Source organism: Anarrhichthys ocellatus, unplaced genomic scaffold (genome assembly GCF_004355925.1).
Source record: "Anarrhichthys ocellatus isolate YVR2014 unplaced genomic scaffold, GSC_Weel_1.0 scaffold6, whole genome shotgun sequence".
In the NCBI taxonomy this organism is placed as follows: domain Eukaryota; kingdom Metazoa; phylum Chordata; class Actinopteri; order Perciformes; family Anarhichadidae; genus Anarrhichthys; species Anarrhichthys ocellatus.
Window position 1 is genome coordinate 12,661,766 of NW_022280036.1, and position 21,464 is coordinate 12,683,229.

General features: G+C 38.8%; 1 protein-coding gene across 2 annotated transcripts in view; it reads left to right on the forward strand.

Annotated features, from left to right (window-relative positions):
* Positions 1-20,347, forward strand: part of LOC116383129 (glypican-6-like) — a 123,203-nt gene extending 102,856 nt beyond the window's left edge. For both annotated transcript variants that reach the window (XM_031846709.1, XM_031846710.1), the window contains 3 exons: positions 12,087-12,217; positions 13,731-13,906; positions 15,761-20,347. In XM_031846709.1, the coding sequence (XP_031702569.1) occupies positions 12,087-12,217; positions 13,731-13,906; positions 15,761-15,987 (534 nt within the window). In that variant the 3' untranslated portion in view covers positions 15,988-20,347. The remainder of the gene's footprint in view (positions 1-12,086; positions 12,218-13,730; positions 13,907-15,760) is intronic.
* The last annotated feature ends 1,117 nt before the right edge of the window (positions 20,348-21,464 follow it).

The following is a 21,464-nucleotide window of genomic DNA, read 5'->3' on the forward strand; positions in this document are numbered from 1 at the left end:
CTGTGTTCGCTCAACAGAGACCTGTCTGAATTAGGATTAATGTATGTGGACAGACACAACAGATCAATGTGGCCACCTTCTAACTTTTCAGAGTTTAAAGGCAGCTTCATCCCTTAACTTATTATTACATCCATGCCTTCCCCCACCTGCTTTACTTCCTCACAGTTAATTTTTATCTTTCTCATTAAACACTCTTCTTTTTAGTACTTTCATGCTTTGCTAAATTAGCACTGCACACACCAACTGCTGCGTCAAGCAGAAAAATGTTCTTTATGGTTATTGGGGGTTTTGATGCTCCAATCTCTCACAAAAACATATAATTGAGCAAAATTGTAGCATGAAAAGAAGACCAACTCGCAGCACTCTGTGTCAGCGTGTCTGTTACTGCTGAAAAAGAAAAAAAGCGCTAGACACCTATTGTAGTAGACAGCACAGTCTGGTTCATGCTGCAGGGAGAGGTACTTTACAAAACCATGGTGATATTTTGTTGTTTGGTAGTTTCCAGTTAGTTTCAGGCTCTTCTCGGCTTCTGCAGCTCACTTACATATCTTACACTACAATAAGGCTGCTTGATTTATACCAACAAAATCAACAGTGTTCTGACTGATATTGGCACAAAGACTTCCTGTCAGATTTCCCATCTCATTCGCTCTGACATAATGAGCATCAATGATAGCCTTCTTAACATCAACATCTCATGTATGTGGACTTTCAAATTTAAAGTGTGCATCTCCCTGTGCGACATAGTTTACCGGAATCCTTGCTATTGCTATTAGACATGGTAGAAACAGGTTATTTTATCTGTTGACTGTTAGCAGGCTTCTGCAGTTTGCACTTGGAATTAACAATAGAGGTGATTTTGCTGATTTTGTGTTTCTACATAAATTTAATGATGAACAATAAACCTGGCAACCAAGGGACATGTGTTGGAGAATTCCTTTTGGGCCACTAAAGTACAATATTGGGAACAACAGCAAAACATCTTTCTGTGGTATCTTATATTCATATAAAGTATATGGTTAATTAACATTCTGCTGCATGCGAATACCTACAGTGTGGCCAGTATGCATTGGGATGCACTGCTGTAGTAATTTCAGTGTGCTAACCTGGAGACGTTCTGATTAATTAACCAATCACTAGACTCTGTCATGTTGCAGTGAGTGACAGTTTTCTTGTCAAATCACTAACAGACAGGATCTAATAATTTCTGTTATAATTATTCACACCTAAACCTGGTACCAGTCTTTACCCTTTTCTTCTAGCACACAGTCTTGGCACCACATTATCTTAAATTTCAGTGTAAATTAGAGTAACTTTCCATTTCAAAGCTAGATTTGGGCTCAAACTGGTCCACTGAACCTGGCTGCTTTACCATCTGAGCAGCTAGTCAGTAGGTGCTGCCAAGAAAGCCACAGCATGTACTGGGATCTTTCGCAGCTCCTACTGAACTACTCATCAGAAAGCTGTTTAGCCAACCGCTGTTCCCCATGAAATAGTGTGGTTAGCACGCCTGCCTAAAGAAGACGGTGTTTCCCTTGCTTCAACGCAGCAGAACCGTTTCAGCTAAACTCATCTATGTGGGTAGGCAAACAAGCTAAATTGAACCACAGTGTGTCCAAGGAAATCCTATTAAGTGCATTATTTAAAGCCCTGAATCACAAAATGCAGGACCATTGTGTTTGAGGTAAGCTAACCCAATTGCTATGAGACAACGAGGAACTGACCATTTTGTGCTGCTTCCCTTTGGAGTTTTTCCTACTTTTTTAGAATAAGTCTTAAGCACGCTTTATATAGTTTAAATCCCTCAGTGCAGAGAGACTGGTTCAATCCACAATACCATTAAGTGGCTTGTGTTGGTCTCCATGTGACCTAGAAAGTGGAGGAATTGCAGTGATCCTGCACACCATTCTTGCATATTTATCAAGATTACATAACTCTAAACTCTGGTTAAGATTGATCAAAGCAGCTATTCTTTCCAGCAGTGCAACAGTATCTGGTCCATTTATTTGCCTTTTCTGCTTTGGTTGATAAAGGTTGTGCCAAGATTACAGAAGTTCACTTTGCTCAGTGCTTCAATACTGATGCTAGAACAGTGTTGGGTCTATTCTATCTTACTGTTGTTCATTTGGTTTGGTAGAAGTTACAGAGGATTTGTTTCTTATGCAGTGTTCTTGTGTGATGTTTGGGTTGGACACTAGTGAAGAAAAAGTCCAATGGAGCAAATTACAGTAATTTATTTTCTTTTTTTGTGGGGTTTTTTGCCTTCCCAACTGTAAATTATTCATCCATTTCCATTTCTGCTCATTACTGTTGTACTGATGAAGGGGTTTGAGTCTGTTCCAGTATGCAATGGACATTTCGCCAGTCAATTTATGGCCTAATACATGAAAACATTTGCATTTTTGACATTTAAAGTCTCCTGACTCAAGAGTTCAATAAAAAATATAATTAACACCCACATGCAAGGGATTTAAAATCATTTATACCATAAATTATAGAAGTGTGGAACTGAATATATTGTATCATAGATTTTAGATTTTTCTTCCTGCCTCAGTCCAGATGTTAATGCATCAAAACTGCAACCAATTTCTTTATAAAGTTGCTTCAGTAACTTTACCTTACAGAGAAGCATCTGTTTACAAAGCCTTTCCTCCAAATGGTGTTTACCCTTGGGATGGGACACAAAACCAGCTGTGTATGAAACATCCATCTGTGCTTACATTAGTCAGGTCACGGTTTGCTTAGCACGAATATGCAGTATTTAAACTACACAGTACCCTTATCATTTGAGGTCCAATTTTACTGCTATAATGAGTTCAGTTGTGTCCAATAGGACAGTAATCATACTTTATCAAAGACAAAAATAATAATATAATTAAGGTTTAGCGTGCGTCTTGTATGCTGATGTAATGAATAATCGCCTTGTTTATTTAATGACTGATGCAATATAATGTTCTCTAACAAGCGCATTCATTCAGTTGGAGACAATTGCGGTTTGGGCATATACCTAGACAACATAGAAGATTTATACTTTCTTTCTCTGACTACCTTAATATGTGTGGTTTTCTACTGGACCATTGAAGAGATAGCTGAAATGAAATGTCTTCCAAGCCCATTGTGCAGCAGCAGCAGCAGCAGGAAGTGACGCCACACAAACACAGCTGTTCACCGCTCGCTGCCCGGTTCTTGTGTTAAAAATGTCCGCTTGATTAAAAAAAAAAAAACTGCGTTTAATTGTCGGCGTTAATTAATGGAGGCGTTTACGCGATAATAACGCGTTAACTTGCCCAGCACTATTTTGTATTAAAATCATGAAGGTTATTGGGCAAAGCAGTTGTCATGGGGACTAGTTGTGAATTGCATACTAACTAAAGCTACTTCCTGTTGTTGGAATTAACAGATGTGTGGGGTATATTATTATGATTATAAAACTTCCACCAATTACATAATTAGCTGTAGACATAATCAGAAAATATTGCATTAAACTGTTCAGCTTTTGTGAGAGTTAGAAACCACCGCTTTTACAGCGCCAACAACATATTTTTACATGTAATTAAGACATAAGTTTATCTAAATCCTTGTCTGCATCAGTATAAATAGTTGTGTGTAATACCCCCTATTTTGAGTAGCTGCATTAAAAGTTTATTTGGCAGTTTAGAGAGACTCCATGTGTAACTTCCTGTAAACTGCTCCCCTGATACCATCCTATCCTGTCTGAAACTCTGCCTCCTTTTAAGAACTCATACTGACCAGGGCTTGTTATTTCCCATGTCAGCAATTCTTCCACACAATTCAACATCTGGTTTTGATAACTGTTCTGGTCAATGTGGAACAAAAACTGTCCTGCCACAACACTACAGCAGCAGGGCTCAACTCTCCTCTCCATCCCCTTCACCTCTAAAAATCTAACTGCAAAACATATTTAATATTCTTGATGGCTTGGCCAGAGAGGTGCAGACTCTTCGATATTTCTCTGTGCTATTACCTTGGCCATCGCTGCTACCTTGTACTTGTCATAGCTTGAGCCAGTTAAAAAAATTCAGCTTCTGAACGCTGTGAATAGCCCCAAAGTATCTCCGTCATCCTGGCCATCAGTTTTAATGATCAGTGATTCCAGTTAGAAACATTAGATCCTGGATAAAACCAAACTACTTCTCAAATACAAACATCCAGAAGTCCCATCTTTAAAAAAGACATCAGAGTGCAAAGAGGGCTCCTGTCGTTGCTAAAAGTAAACCTTAGTTACAGACTAAAGATAGTTTTTATTTACATTTTTATTATTGTACTATAGCTATACAATAACAGCTATGTAGTCCACCTCCTGCAGACCCGTTTCTTTTGTTTTATCCCACACTCAGTATGCTATTGAATAATCACAAGGCTGGTGTCCGCATGCAGTGTCCTCACTGACAGTTACAGGCTAATCTAGTCTGGGGTCACATGTATTTATTTTTTAAAAGGATGGCTTTCACCTTAATGCTCCAGTCATATGAATGCTAAAAGTCTATATTTTTTATCCTCTTCACCATGAAGTCTTCTGCAGTCACAGATATTTCTTTCAAAATGGATGGCTTTCACCTAAATGCTCAAGACGTATGAATGCTGAACGGCTATATTTGGCCAGACTTTAACCATTCAACAATGCTGCCCATGAAATCCAAACACATAAGCCATTTGTTCTTCAACTATCAGTTGTTGTTTCTAGAATAACATGTATACAAATGAACATGCAGTAATATCATTATCAATCAGAAAATAATCCAATAAACTGCTAATTTTTTAAACAGATTGTTACATTCAATTTAGTATGCATTATTTATTTTATTTATATTTTCAATTTAGTATAATATATGGGTGGTATTTGCTCTATTGATTTGAAATTGCACATCAGCTAAGCTCATACTTGAAGTCAATCGTAAATTCTTGTTTTCTCTCAACTCTGAAGACGTTAAATATTTAAAACTAAATAAGCAACATCTAAATAAGCTTTAACAAAGAAAAAAACATCCTTTGGTTTTATTTATTAAAGTTTAATCCTAAAAAACATGTAATGTGCTTCATGCAACCATGTGGTTATGGTTTAATCAGCTTTGATTAACAATGGCCGGGAAACATAAGCAAACAAATTTCAGCTGCTGATTTTTATTCAAATGTCCCTAAATTCTGATTGATGCACAGAAGTCAAACACATCACCTGTTTTTTAAATGAGCCCAGCCCACCTTAAACAAGGGACAAGAGCCCAGACAATAACACAAATACAGAAATGTGTCGTTTCAACTCTTGCAGAAATGTGTGTCTCCATGTACAACCTTATTCAAACTCACACTCCAGTAAGAAGCTGGTATTGTTTTTAACTCCAAACATCCAGGATACCATCATTTGTGCTTCCATTTCCCACCGTCATGATTATTGTTACTGTGTTGACATATTTTAGGTTGTGGAGTATTTATTTTAGATTGGAGCTATAGGCTCTAAAATGAGGATAGAATGAGGAAACATATTATCTCTCTATTGGCCCTCTGACACTGGGTTCCTCTGAAAATCTGTATTGATTTAAATTATATTGTTAGTATTTAAACCACGATCTGGGCTTTTCAATCAACATGAGCCCAAACACACATTGAGATCATTTTGCAAGGCCCGTGTGACTGTCTAGACTCAGATCAGGGGGCACTGGGATTTATCTATTACGGCCTGTAGACTGTGAGGGCAGAGTTCTGCCCTAGTATCCTTTTTGTTAATGTTGCTTTATGCTTGTTTTGTTATGTTTTTTTATTAATATTCATTCTTGAGGAAATTGGGTTTCAGTTAACAAGACTGACAAGCTAGTGGTGCATGCTTGGGTTTTGATTTATGTTTACTTTGCAAATTCTGTGAGTCATAGTGGATCACTTTGCTTTTGTGAAATTGATTAAGATAGATTTTGATAATGAACCATGTGTGTTCTTAGGCATATAATCACAGTTAACAGAGACCTAAGCAGGGGACAATCACAGTGTTTAAAACTTGCTTCAGTGAGCAATGGCTCTAATTACACTCTGTATACAACTCTTCACAGTGACAACCAGACAGAAAGCATCTGCATATACATGTATCAGCACTCATGTAAGAAAGGGCTTGTAATGTGCCAAGACAAAACCTCAACAAAACAAAAAGACTATCATGAGAGGCTGGAGAGTTCTGATTGATTTGCTGTTGACATGTTTAATGAGTTTGGCTCACAGCTAGGTTTAAAGCAACGAGAGTCAACCCTATGTTATTTGGAGCTGAAGCAGGTGGATATGACCTGCGAAAGCCCTAATTTAAATTACTGGACCTACATTAACATGCATTGCTGCAGGGTACCCTACGTGCTCTAATCTGGATCAACAACCACTTGACACCACGTCCAAGACTCTGCAAACCCAGGAGGAGGCGGGTTGGGATAAAGCTTTGTATTTGATCCAGGCAGTACACAAAGGAAAGGAGGAAATAGATAAGAATGGTAAAACTGTGCTTGTGTTCTTTTTGTATTTTGGCAATTGAAACTGCAAATTTGGAGGAGATGCTCTATTTTGTGGTGTCACAAGGCCCTGTTTGGTATTTTTCTGTTGGCACATAATAAAGTGGTTTTGAAAGAGTGTAGTTATAGCTCAAATGACCTGGAGTGACTCAGCCAAAAGTAAGGGGTCACTGTTATCGTCCCTCCTCTCCATGCTGTCTGTGAAATGCCCATGTAGTGCAACTACACATATAGCCAAGCCAGTGACCAACAGCCCTCTCAATTATTAGGTCAGACTTGAAAGATGAATATAGGCACAGGGACCTTTGACCAGGGGATTGTAGTTTGTTTGCCATTACCTCTGTTTTGCAGATAGCCAGTGAGTCAAAGTGGATGTTTTTGTGAAATTGATTAAGATATGCTTTGTTAATGGACACTGTGTGTTCTAGGCAGAGACATAGGCTACATCCACACTACTCCGTTTCCATTTTAAAATCCATATCATCTGCTACGTTTACACTGAGCGTCCACACTACTCCGGCGTCACAGCATGAGTTTTAAAACGATAACGTAGACACCCGCTTTGGCTACTTGATTGGGTCTTTTTCCAAATGAATTTCCAAATGAATCATTAATGGTTTCATTTACTTATGTTTATAAATATAAATTTCTCCACAGTCATTTGGCTGTCAGAATAGACCACATACATTTATAAATTTGGAGGTTCAAGTATAACAACCAAGCACATTCTGATATGATCTATATTTAGTTGTCAGTGCCAGGATGCTTGGGCCATCATGACAACCACACCAGGATGTGTTAAACCTTACAAGCTTTGGTGTGCCCATGACAGAACAACCACATCAAATGTGAGGGCAGTCTCCTGCAGTGGCATCCTGTTGGTACAGGCCCTTTCATGTCTTGTTAAGACCCGAGGCTTCACTGTATGCACTCTCCCAAATCCCCAGTGTAGCTAGAACATGATGAGTGTCGTGTGTGCGTGTGTGGTATTTGGCTTTTTTTGGCTATTACTGGTGTCCACGTGAACTTTGTATGAATAATGAGGGCTTTAACTGTAACTGGAAGGTCAAGAATAAATAAATGGGATGAGAATATATTTTTTTACATGGTTTTCAGAACTTTAAGTTTGGTGGTCTGGTGTTGTGGCCATTGACGCTGGTTTCTTCAATGGATGTAAAGAAAACTGGATAAAGCGTTGAAGGCAAGGGCCCGTTCATTCCTAAGAAAGTTGCTCATTGGTGCATAGAGAAAAAAACAAGTATGAGTCCTGACTTCAGATGGAAATACTCATCCGGTGATCTTCTGCATCCTGGCAAGCCCATAGAGCAAGCACGCTAGCGTTTCCCTTAACCCCGCCGCTCAGCCATGGGCTCATTCACATGAACGGGGGAAGGAAAATAACTAATTTTGCAACTTTTAGGACCTAATCATTTAAATATGGGCTTTTTAAGTGTTCACATTGGGAAGTTGATTCACCTCAACAAAAATTCCTTTTCCTTATTTGAGTCTATAAAGAATCGTCTTTCTGAGCTCAATGGCATCACATGACAGACCCGTAAATTGTACTTCCACCATTTGGCAACTATGTCAAATTTGCTTCAAGGCTGGCGCTCTTCCTGGGGGCTTGGTTTCCTCTCGTTTGAGAAACATGTTAACCAATCAGCTTAGCAGCCTGTATTAAAATGTTGACATCATTTTCCTACATAGCTAGCTAGCTATAGCTACATGCATGAAAAACTGCGACAGAAAAATGGTGACAAGAAGGCATATAAACTCAGTTTATGTACTCAAGTAAAGTTTGTTTGTTTCGGCTTTCCAGACCCACAACAGCAACGGTTCCCAACCCAGCATAAACTCTTTATTAAAGCCCAAAAAACCTGAATGAACCACAAGGTGGACCACTCCATTTCCCACCTTTACTAAATTCATTTTTAAATCTCAGTGAGGGATTGTTTTCAGAACAACAGCTGGTGCATGCAGATCTGTCAGACTGTTAGATATTTAGCATAATGGGAAAGTAGTTATATAACCTGTCAAATTCCCAGCACTCTCAAGAAAGCAGAGTTAATTTATACTGTATGAGGTGTTTACTCTATTCAGCAAAGGCTTTATTGAATGAACCACAGGCTACACCAATATATAAAACATATTGCTGCTCACTGGGTTATTAGCTCAGGCACGGTAGAACTAACCTGATAGCTTCCAATCTCTCTCAACTGTCTCTCCACCAGCCTAAAACAGCAGAGCAGTCAGCTCCACGTCCTTCACCAACCACAAAGCACACTGCTTCAACATGCAGAGTGCCCCCAGGATTTACACCTGACGACTGACAAATTTTATCTCGTCCATAGATACATGTATGTTGACTAAAGATCTGAACCCAAGAAGCACTGTAAATTTTAAGTTGTTTTCTTTTTGACAGAACACAATAACAACCCCCTATTGGTAATCCCATCCCCTGACTCGTCATAGCTTTATATTTTATCCCAAGTAATGTGTTCGGGGTGTAGTAAGAGTGATATTTGGCATCTAACTGCATTATCATGCCAAAGTAACTAGCTTACTACTGTTAGATCCGGGGGTTTTCACTGGCCCGATACGGCGCTACCTACTGACTCAGCTGGACCGGTCACTAGGATAACCATTAAGAACTCTTGTTGTTAAACATACAACAGATTTAACCTTTTACTGCCACGAGGAACTTCTACTACTTAGGCAAATGAATTCTCTTGAGAACTTTACTTTAAATGCAGATTAGATATTTATTGCAGGATATATTAGCAGGGGCACAGCTACAGCTCACATAAAATAATACTATACTTGATTCGATCAGGTTACAATCTCTTCTTAGGTTATACTCGTTCATTTTCGATGCCGAGGCGGCTCGGTGCAGCTGGATTCACGATGTGGTAAAAAGTCCTTTTGGGGTTTTTAGGAGCGAAGGACCGGCCGAACCTTCGGCTCCTCCTGCGCGGCCAACGAAGTCCTTTCAGCGATCCCTCAGGCTCAGTACAAAGTCTTTGGGGCGGCTGCGTCCATCTGTTGTCCGGTTGTTAAAGTCAAACAGGGGGGAGAGGAAAATCTCCGTCTTTCAATCTTTGTCCAGGAACGGCTGCCTTCTTTCCGTGAACAGAGACGAAGTCCTCCGATGCGGCTGTCGAGGTCCAGTGTTTCCTCCGTGGAGCACTTGGGTGGCTCCCGCGTTGAATCCCGTCTTGCTATTTGCAAGTCTCTCTTTTTATAACACTTTGAGCTCTCTTTCCCCCCTCCTCCCCAACACTCCCTTACTCGGCATGTGATTGACATGACATCATTGATCATGTGTGTGTGCTGCTAACAACACCCAACTTTCTGTGTGTGTGTGTGTGCTAGACACACCTAACTTCCCTCTGTGGAGTTCTCACTTCCTCAATGTTTGAGCGTGTTTCAGGTTACACCTGTGTATGTGTTCGGACAACACCCCCACATCTGTTATGATCTCAGCCTTTAAGACCCCCACCCTGCTTACATCAGCTCTTTCCACACACACACAGACTTCACTTTACTCAGTTACACATACATTATTATTATCAGTTTTACATTTGTTAAATCACTTCATTATTCTTGTTATACATACTTGCTTTAAAATGATTATTAGACTTCATCCTTTACTAATTATATGCTTTGTGTCCCTTTAGCCTACTTTCATATCGAACTGTATTCCTTCATTTAAGGCAGCTTTCCTGGGATCTCAGCCTTCTTTTTTGACACTACCGACAGTATTTACCTGTTCCCCAAAGCCAAAGAGCTTTTTACTACTAGATACTTGCTACATTATTTTTAAGGGTACCAGGCTACTTTCAGAACTGACATATCCACTGCTATAACAGTGTATAACCGTGTTTGGAGTCAATTTATTGGCTCTGTCCTGCTCTTCTTTTTGCTTTGGGAAGTTTACATTCCAACAAACTCTGAGCTCATTTGGGCAGTCTGACGACAGATAAGCCTCTGGGGGCAAGAAGCTATATTTCATCGTCGGATGAAAATTGGTGGGTTCTAATATTATTATATATATATACATACATATATACATACATACATTTGTACATATATAGAGCCTGTTCATTGAGATTTATGCTCCAACAACTCCAGCCAAACTTGTTACCTGAGATAGTAGGCTATCACCCAACATTTAAAATAGGATTTAGTGTACAAACCATACAGCTCAAATCTAACATCTTATTGAAATTATTGTCTATTCAGCTGATAAAATCAATGGTTGTTAGATGTTAGAAATGAGAGGCTGCTTCTGTTTACTTCTGTGTGAAAACAAAGGCATTGGGCTTTGCATTAAATCAGATGTTGTTTTTGAAATATTTGGGTATAAATTGTATGAGACAGATATTTAACAGTCTAAGCTTTTCAGAGCCTTGAAGATTGCAGCAGGTGAAATTGGTTCAAGTCCAAAACAATTTACAGAAAAAATTGCAACCCTGTTGAAAGCAATAGCAATTCACAGAGAAGGTTGTGACCCATCAACAATGTTCTTTCTTGCCAAATATATATTTTAAAAGACACCTAAACACACACACACAAAATGAATACATCAACTCGCTGTCTAATACAAGGCTCTTTGTTTTATGGATGCAGGATTTAATACCTTTGGAATTTGTTTGTCTATTTGTTTTGAGTTTTTAAGCTGAACAAAACCTGCCTTTTTGGTTCCATTCAGGCTTTTTTTATTTAGCTGTACTAATCTTCCATGCTGAATTTACTGACATTCCAGGAAGTCACTGCCGCCAACAAACAGGGCAGCTTATAACTCCTATGTAAAAATAGCATCTTGTGTTTTCTAGACTTTCTCTTTTGTATGGATCAACTAAATCAATATATTGTGTAAATGAGGGAGCTTTAAAAGGTGCTGGTCAGCGGATTTAGTTTCATTGAGACAGCGCCAGGCTAGCTGTTTCCCCCTGTTACCAGTCTTTGTGCTAAGCTAAGCTAACAGGCTGCTGGTCTAGCTTCATGCATAAAGAACGGAACGACAAAAGGGACACAATGTGCTTCTGTACACGATGAGTCCTCTTGTTTTTTGTTTTTTTCGCCTGTTTACTGGTCACCCCCTCAAACTTCTTGCTGAGTCCAGATGGAATCTGTCAGCTGATGGCATGAGCATGACAGCTCATGCCAAATATCAAATTCTAAACCCCGAGTCTGTCTTGTTTGAATCAACAATTATCACAATATGGATAGAAGTGGACAAGAAGCAAAATGGGAAGAAAAATAATCACAGTCCCAAAAGTACTTCTCTCCTGATGGAATAAAGGAACAGAAGGGGTACTGCAACTACATACACGTTTGCTGCCACATGAATGTTTAAAATCGCAATGTTTTACACTCCTATACAGAGATGTAGCTATTGGAGTCTGTTGTATTTGTGTTTGTTTTATCTCTCTTTTATGTTTTAACTGAAAGTAGTGGAATCTATTTTAAATTCTGAGAACTACGTAAATCTGTGTCACTTCTCATCCTGACTTCTCAGCCTTTAAAATACAAAATGATCAACCCTAATATATATTATATTTCTGTTTTGGTCCACGGCAGGTGATTGACATCAAAGAGAAATTGAAAGAGTCCAAGAAGTTCTGGTCCAACCTGCCAGATGACATCTGTGCCAAGGGCAAGCTCACAGAGTCTGACGAGGATCAGTGCTGGAACAGCCACACGAAGGGCAGGTGAGGACTTCTGTTACTCTTTATAACCACAGCAAAGTCACCCCACTCCACAGTTATCACATTTTGCCTGCCAGGGATTAAAATACCCACACTGTGTTCCCAGATTAACAGTCTCTGTGTAAGTACAATGGTTAGTGCTTATATGGAAAACTTCCATATAAGCTCCGAGGCTCTAATACTCAGAGGCCTGTGGAGTTTCAAACACCTCTTATCACCACTGCAGCGTGTAGAGTGTCACCGAGCTATACAGTAGATTGGACAGTGAGTTGTTTTCTCTGACAGTGAACTGGAACACTGGCAGAGAAAATGTATCACCCCATCACTTTGGCCCTCTCCAAGTGACAAAATCACCAGATGGTGCAATAAAAGACATGCTAGATATCTTGTTTGTGCCAGTAACATTTGTAGGCATCGCTCTAAATCTAGAAGGTAATTTGATTGCCCAGTGATGATAAACCATCAGTATAAGTTAGACCATGTTAGTAGTGTGTTATGAATTCAGCGGATTCTCCTGTTACTTTGCAAACTTCACTTTGTATAAAACATATCAAATTAAATACGAATATAATGGTTCAATGGTGACATATCAACATATGGAATTAAATGATACATATGCAATGCATTTTTTTTTATTGCGCTTCACTTAAAATGTTTTTGATTTACTATGTTTAACAAAATAGTAGTCATCTGTGGGCATCAGGCACAGGCTCTCTGTAGCAAAGTGCAACTACTCCCAACTTGAAATAGACTGTTGAGCCTGATTACACACTTGTGTTTTGCTTGATTTAAGCAGCCGTCGTCCAAAAGAGTAGCTCTTATGAATCCATCTCATTTCATTTGGTCTAATTCAGTCAGTTCTCAGCCTGTTACACCAAGATCATAAGATATTCACACAAGTTCCACAATTTCGACAGATTATCTGTGTGTGATGTTGTGGCGATAGGATGCAAAGTACTGGTCAAACACACTTCAGTTAGTGAAAGACACAATGGCTGCATAAGGGGCTGATACTGGCAAGTGACAACAACATCCTCACCGCTTTCACACCACATATGCTGCAAACAAATAAAACACAAGCAAATGAAATAAATATGGCATAAATAGACAAGTTTTATTCATTTGCGGCTATTTGTGTTTTTAAATATGAGTCGTCTTCCGTGAAGTAACACTTCTCTATTTTTATTATTATGTTTTCCTGAAGATAGAGTGTGTTGAACTCTGTCAGCAACCATACAGTAGATTGAATTGAATTGTAGATACTGTTTTGATTTCTGACAGTTCTTGGAAGGCAAATTAAAGGGAAATCAAGCAAATATGGACAACATTGTTTTCTACATATTTTAATTTACTTAACTTTTTTTGTGGATGCATATATATATATATATCTGTATATCAACCAGACGTTTTGAAATACATCTAGAAAATATTCCCATAAAGGCCCATTTAATAAAAAGTGCTTCCAGTATTTGGAGATTTTAGGTGATTCAAGTTGATGCTGTGTGATTGTGTCCAGATATTTCCCTGAAGTGGTGAAGGAGGGTCTAACCAACCAGGTAAACAACCCAGAGGTGGATGTGGATATCACCAGGCCTGACACACTGATACGACAGCAGATCATGGCTCTACGTGTCATGACCAACAAGCTAAAGAATGCTTACAATGGAAATGACATCTACTTCCAGGACTCAAGTAAGTTCTCCAATCCCTTAGGTGTTTGCAAGTGCAGGTGGAGACGAGATAATAATAATAATAATAATTTACAGTAAAATACAGAGAGAAAAGTTTCTGTCGGACCACACTTAGACACACACACACACACACACACACACAAAACCCCCGCAGAAATATAAACTGTAAACTGTTTCGAAATAAGATCCCAGGTGTCATTCATGTAGCAACTCATCACACAACTCCACAGGGTGCATCAGTGTTGCACTGAGGCAAGTCTGACATTATTAGGAGAAGAAATCACTGTAGGTACGGTGACACAGACGTTGATGGAGAGCCACAGCTATGTTTAGGAAGATGTACATCTCCAATGCTGCCATGACAGTAACCATTCTTTCCTCCTGATTATGGATCCATTCAGCTGACAAGATGGAAGATTCTCTGAGCTTCAAATGAAATGTGTGACTGCATGACTACTGCAACTCCATTTTTGTTGCCGTCATGTTTGTTAGGAGTGTAGTCTTCTTCGACACTAGAAAACCCAGTACTGCTGCAACAAGATGTTTTGCATAGATTAATATCTCTGTCACCTGCAAAGACCAGGCACTTAGGATGAGAAGAAACTTTGTGAAGTCAGTTAATTTTAATACATTCTCCCCAAAAACCTTACTCAATCACCATCGTCACTGACAGTCTGGGCCCGAACATATGCGGCCTTATTGGGCCCCCTTCTCATTAAATGCTTCATTTGTCACACACTTGCAGTGGTTATTAGGGTTATTAGTAATTAAGTTACCTTGCACAGCAGCTGGATTATTGCGTTTTCACAAGATCATGCAAGAGATGAGAAATTCCATCTTGTCAGGCTTCAAGTAATTTGTTTATGTCCGGTAAGCCAGAGCACGGACCAATCAGCATCCTGTGAGGAGCTATTGGCTTAGGTGTGTGTGAGACGACAGAGAGAGGCACTTCTTAGTTCAAAATAACAAAGGCGGCTACTGGTAGGTTAGCGTAGACCTGGTGAGTATTTCTTCATTGAAAGAAAAGCAAAGAACGACACTGAAGGTTTTTCTCGATGGAAAACGTGTTTTTGCTGCTCTTCACTTCGGAAAGAGTTTGATTGACAAATGGTTCATCCAATCATCTGCCACCTATATTGCAAAAGTGGTTCTGTGGAACAAACCATCTAGCAGGTCAGGTTAGCAATGAAGTGCTTATAAATCATTTGAGAAAATCTGAAATCCCATCATATTGTCGCCCTCTTTTCTCACCGTTTTTTTTGCTCCACATTAAACAGGTGGAAAGTGATTTTACTCTGGCTCCCACAGTGAGAAAAGATTAATGTATTTCAACCGAATAAGACATCTCTGGAATTGTGTTTGGAGAATTGAAGTGAATTAGTATTCAAAGAGTATATCTAGCCTGTTATAACACAGAAGTAGCTCAATAAAACTTTACAGACTTAAAGGTACAATCCATATATGTATTTCATATATATTTATTAAGAGAGCACAAAAGATTATTAAAAAAACATAAAAGCCACAGACACAATCATGAAGTGATACCTCTGCAGCAAATACTTTGCTGTTCAGCATAATGACAGTGATATTTTCACTCACTGGTGTACATATCAAAGTGTATTTGGATGGTGATACTTAGTGTATGAAAAAAACTTAACAAACTACAATAACCAAATTTTAGCACCACCTATGTCTCTAGGATCCGTGGGGGAGTTTTGAAGTGCCACTTTCTGGTGTAACCAGGGCTTTCTCACTTCCCCTTTGAACCAAACTAATGAACCAAACTAATGACTGCTTGTGACGATATTATTTTAATGTAAATTTAAATTTGTGTGATTTCCTTTGTTTGCCACAGGTGACGAGGGCAGTACCTCTGGCAGTGGCAGCGGCTGCTCTGACGGCTGCACAACAGAGTTTGTTTTTGTTGGAACAGAGGCTCCTGTGATCGGAGCCGACAGAAGTGATGAACGCGCAGCAGCAGCCGCAGCCGCAGGCAAGTCATTTTCCCGCGGACCCTCCCTACTGCTGGTGATGGCCGCCCTCACACTCCCACTCCAGGCATTGCAGACTCAATGGAGATAATACACGAGTGTGGCCCGATGACTGACTTTTATACTATACGTACAGTATGTTTAACAGCAAGTTCTACTGCTGTTCCCTCACTGGACATGTAGAAGCTCTTGGAAACCTGTCGAGAATGGCTTACTGTGTAGTATGGTACCGTAGGACTGGAAGTGAGTGCAGTGCTGCAACCTGCTCGTCCCCCAAAGAATGCTCGGTGCCATCATTGAACCAGCTTTCACATCTCTGAAAAAAAGAAAATGTGGTGATTTCTCATTATTCTAAAGTGGGTTTTAGAGAACATACCTCTCTTTGAGAAAGTAAAAATCATCTGATCTGATTGTTTTTTTCTTTTTTTTTGTATAATGGAATTGTGCAAATGAGACAACACACATTTTGCCCTATTAGTCTCCTCCGCCTCAGACAAAAGTCTTACTGTGTGCATGTGTGGAAATGATGTTAACTGACAAAAAAACATTGTTTTTAGGTTTTTTGTATGTAGGCTACACAGTTTTTGGCATTGGTTGGTACAGGATTGTGCAGTGCTAGCAGTTCACCTGGTTTCCCGTTTGGTCAGATCAGTTCAGGAAACAGCAGTTCTTACAGCCACTTTATAGTTGCACATTTAATTATCTCTAAGAAAGTGCTAATGTACTGCACTAGGAGAACTACTTTGCACAGATTATTTTTGTCGGCTTCATACGTTTATAAAGCTAGAGCAAACATCCACCCCATAGAGACAGAAAATCTATATTTTCAGATCATTTAACTGTATTGTACTCATAAACAGTTGCAGTATGTATTTCACTGGGGGGTACTGTAATGTAATATTACTGGTTTAGTAGATGGCTACATTTTTATAAATGTATTATCTGTTTTTACAAGTTATATCACATATAAACATTAAGCCATTATACTACAATTGCCTGCTAACGATATTCAGTTACCGGATTTACTCATTTTCGGTTTGGGTACTTAACATCCGCTTAAACAATTCAGATTTCCTTTTTATTTCTCAGAATATATTATGGATATTAGGTAATGCTAATGACATTGTCGTTTATTTTCTTGGTCCTCATGCTTTAATTAGTTATGGAAATGATTTATGTATATATTACATATATGTAAGACTACACATTCTAACCCTACTCATGAAAGCTCAGCCCTCTGACAGGCTCTACAGGTTTACCCACTCACATCTTATGGAGCACCACAATGAAATTTGCATGTTCTTGTTTGGCCAATCAGAACAGACCCACCACCCTGTCTGGCTGCAAGTTATACAAGTGGCAAGGTCTTCTTAAAAGGCATGTACAAAGTCAGCAACACAAAAAGAAGCAAGGTGCTGAGGTCTGACCGTGCTTTTAGAACTAGCGTTACTATTCATAACCTTCATTATACTCTCAACAGTCATGTACCTCTAACTTGTTCTGAAAGGAGCAAGGCCAATAGTTTGCACTCCAATACAACACCATGGACATGACCTCTGGTCACACAAAAAAAGGAGGTTCCAGAAATGATGCAGGCATTGCAAAAAAACAAACAAAGGAACAAATGTAGATTTTTCCACAAAGATTTAAGGCTGCCACCCTTATGATGGAGTGTGCCTGGAGGATCCAATCTCATCAGCTCATAAGCACCTGAAATGCTTTCACATAACCAATAAGTAAGTCTCCAAACGCATTGTTGTGACAAATCAACAGCTGCTGTGAACATCTCAAGGAGTCTGCACATTACACAGAGCAGAGTAAGCAAGCATAGGACACAAGAGTGATCGCAGCATCAAGCTGCAACAGTCAAGACCTGTAAAACTATCTGATGTTTTAAGGCACAAATCAGGCTTTGTGGTCCCTTCAAATGAGCAAACAACTAAAGTAGATTGATATCCACATTGCCAAAGTTTGCAGCAGCGACATGGTTGTCTTCACAGACAGCACCTCACAGAGAGACCCCAATCACCACAGGAACTCCCATTGCAGAACAGATGGAAACATTTCACGTCATCTCACTCCCTGCGGAAAGCCGCTTTAGGAGAAGGTAGCTGAACAGCAGACTCCCACCAAAACCAGCAGGCTATTTAAATCTCTGGTGCGTAAACCTTAGTTGTGGCAGAAGACAGTCTATCCAACCGAAGCCTGAGGATAGACGACACTGAGCTGATCAAAAACGTCCTCCCCAAAACTGTTGAGTGTATTAAACCAATAACTTGGTTTTACGTATATTTTGGTTGGTGTAAAGATAAAAAACTAAATGCTATTCAAACAGACTTGTACATAAAGCACATGATCATAAAATTCAGTTAAAACCTGACTAGAAAAGGGGAAGTATAAAGATAACATAGAAATGTCATTATCAAATATCAATACCAGTATCGCAGCTATGACATAGTCACTGACGAGGAAGACAGCAGCTCAGCAGTAATACAAATATTAAAGGAATTCTCCAAACAAAAACACAGTCCAGGTAGCTAAGAGGAAGCCAAAAAGGTCTTAGACAATGGAATGGAGCAAAGGAAAAGGGTACTCATCAGCAAAGCCAGGCAGCAGCATTGGGAGAAGACCACCATGAACATAATCCGTAGAGAAATGATCACCTGTGGGAGACCTCCATGCATCGTATCCATAGCTGGAAAAGTGTAGATGCTTTGGTTTAGGCAACATTTGCCACTGTGGTACTGGAGCAAGAGGGAGAGGAGATCATCTTCATCTCATCATATTTATCTCATTGGTCCCGTTATATAAATATAAATCTATTGTGATGGTCGAAAGAGTACATGCAAATTTCCGTGCATACTGCTGCGGGGTGTAAGCCTGTTGAGCCTTTTCGAGGTCAAAGCCTGTATCAGACAGAACCAGGGGAAACGAAACACATATAAACACAGTTTACCAAACTCTCAAAGTCTCAAATATTGTTTTCCCCAGAAGTTGCATGGCTTACGCTGTGTCAAACCTTTGTCTTCGATATTTTGGATTGCTCGTGAGTCCTCAGCCGAATCATCTTAACATGAGCACAGAGAGCCCACCGCCCTGCCCTTTCAGAAAGAGTTAAAAGATGCTTCAGGCATTTACATTTCTCAGAGAATACATCAACTCTTACATTTTAGAATTTAACACAAATAGTTGTTTTGTCAGCACTTTTATTTTGGTGTCATATTGTTCCCCAAAACTAGATTAAATTGTGCAGTAACACAGTTGCATTTGGATGTTCTTTGTCATTTAGTGATTCTATAATTGATTAAAAAAGATAACAGAAGATAACAGAAGAGAAACAGAGAACAGTGAAGAAAGAGAAAAGAGTCTATTAGAACTGCAAGTTAGTGGGTTATATATTGCTGCAGTCAAATACTGCCATATACATTCAGTTTTTAAGTATTAAAAAAACACATTTGTGGAGGCAGATATTTCTGAGTCAGGGTCAGAAGTGAGCGAGAAACTTAACATTTAAGTTTTTGAAAGCGTAAAAACTCAGCAAACATCTGTAGCCACTCAAAGGTATAATGCATGTGCAAGAGCCTCCACAAGATCTGTCATTGCAACAACAAGAGTTTTGGATGAGTGAGGATACGGCAGGTCTTTACTGGTGTTCTTGAAATACAGTAAAGAAAATTAAGAAAATACTTTTTCCAAAGAGCTTGTACTGGTACAAACAACAGGCTCCTCTCATTACAAGAGGAATGTTTGCCATTTTCCACTGGCTTGTGTATTCCTCTCTCCTGACAAGCTACGTTACCCTGGTCTGACAAAGAGTATCACTGTCTGAGATGCTTCAATGCTTAACTTAAAGTCTGTGAGCCCTTTTTTGTCTCTCTCGTTCTCGCTGGCATTTGAAAAAACTGGAAAAAGTAGTAAAATCGTGGTCTGCTGAGGTTTTTTACAGAATGTTTTGATGTTAATCGTTTGCTGCACTTTTGCTGAAACATATGCTGTGAGTGTGGTACTGTTGTGATTTGCAAAATCAGATAACTAAGGAGCACATGAAGGTTTCTGGAGCTGTCAGTGCACGCTGTTTGAAGTGTTTTGGGGGAACTGAAGTTGATGATTATACATGCAGACATGCCTTACCATTTATAAAAGACTCAAATGGATTGCTTATTTGGCTTTTGTTACACATTCTTGTATACAGAAAATAATACAAAGGTAATAATAAACATTTTATTAAAAAAACACTTTACTCTAGTTTTCTCTATTGTGTCTATAAGTGTCACCATTTCATCATTGCTGTCCTGTGGAAACCATTTACCGGTGAGATATCAACTGATGTGTGGAAAATAAAAAGCTTGGGACTTATACATACATAAGAGTTGTGTTAAATGTCAAGCATTGTCTAATCCAGTTAAAAGCCTTACCCATGTTACATTACTTCAAAGTTTAATTTAACAAAAGAAAATGTTAGATGTGTCATCTCTATGAGATAAATGTTACACACTGCCCAAAACTACAAAGATCTAGAAATTTAGATGAAAACATGATCAGCAGTTAGAGGCAGAAGCAACTTTTATGATGCAGGGTTTCCAAAAACAGCTTTTAACTTTTAAGAGAAATGCATGTGACATGAAATTACATTGTTACAATAAAAAACATGGATATGTTATACTTATGGATTGGAAGATTGAGTTCCTGTGTTAAAAAGGATGTTGGTTGAAAAAAGAAGAAAAAAAACAGCAGTCTCATGTTAATTCAATGTTTTGTTGATCCATCATTCCAACGTGACCTCCTCCGTACGTGGATTTTGTCACTATTCTATGGAATATCATTGAAAAAAAATGTAAAAATGGAAGTGTGATGTGACATAAAAAGGAAATAAAAATGTCATACTGTAGTGTAGTATGCCATACAATATGTTGTATAAATAATTCATACTATATTTTGCTTTAATACTGCTTAACAAACACCCCCGACTGATTAAAGCACTTAATATGTGCACAACAAGGCCTATAATCAATGTTAAGGCTTTAAGGTAAAACATCAAACTTTTAGTAAAAACTTTTAAACATAATAAACATTGACAGATGCAATGCAAATTTGAAAATAAAGAAAATGTTCCACGTGAGGCATAAAGGTTGATGCATAGTTCAAAACATTCTATATTTGTATATATTAATATGCATATTAATTCAAAACATTATATGTCTTATTATGGTTTATTTTCCCAAGGAAAATCACCGTTTTAGGACTAACACATTTTTGAGCAAGCTGTAGAATTAAAAACTTTTGCTTTTCTCCTAATCTAGGGTCAGGAAAAAAGGTCATGATAATCTATTCTCATTTGTTTATAATCAGGTTCAGTTTAACCAGTTCTCTAATCCTTGTTGGAAGGTAAATATACGCACTTCTGGATTTGACCTCCCACTACACCATCATTCATGCATGTCAGGGTGCAAGTACAAATACACAGGAGTACACTAGATGCCATTAGTATGGGAATGAGAATTTGAACCATAACTTCTCCCCACGGACCGAGTTTGTCATGCAGCCAATTATCATTGTTATCTGAGAGGA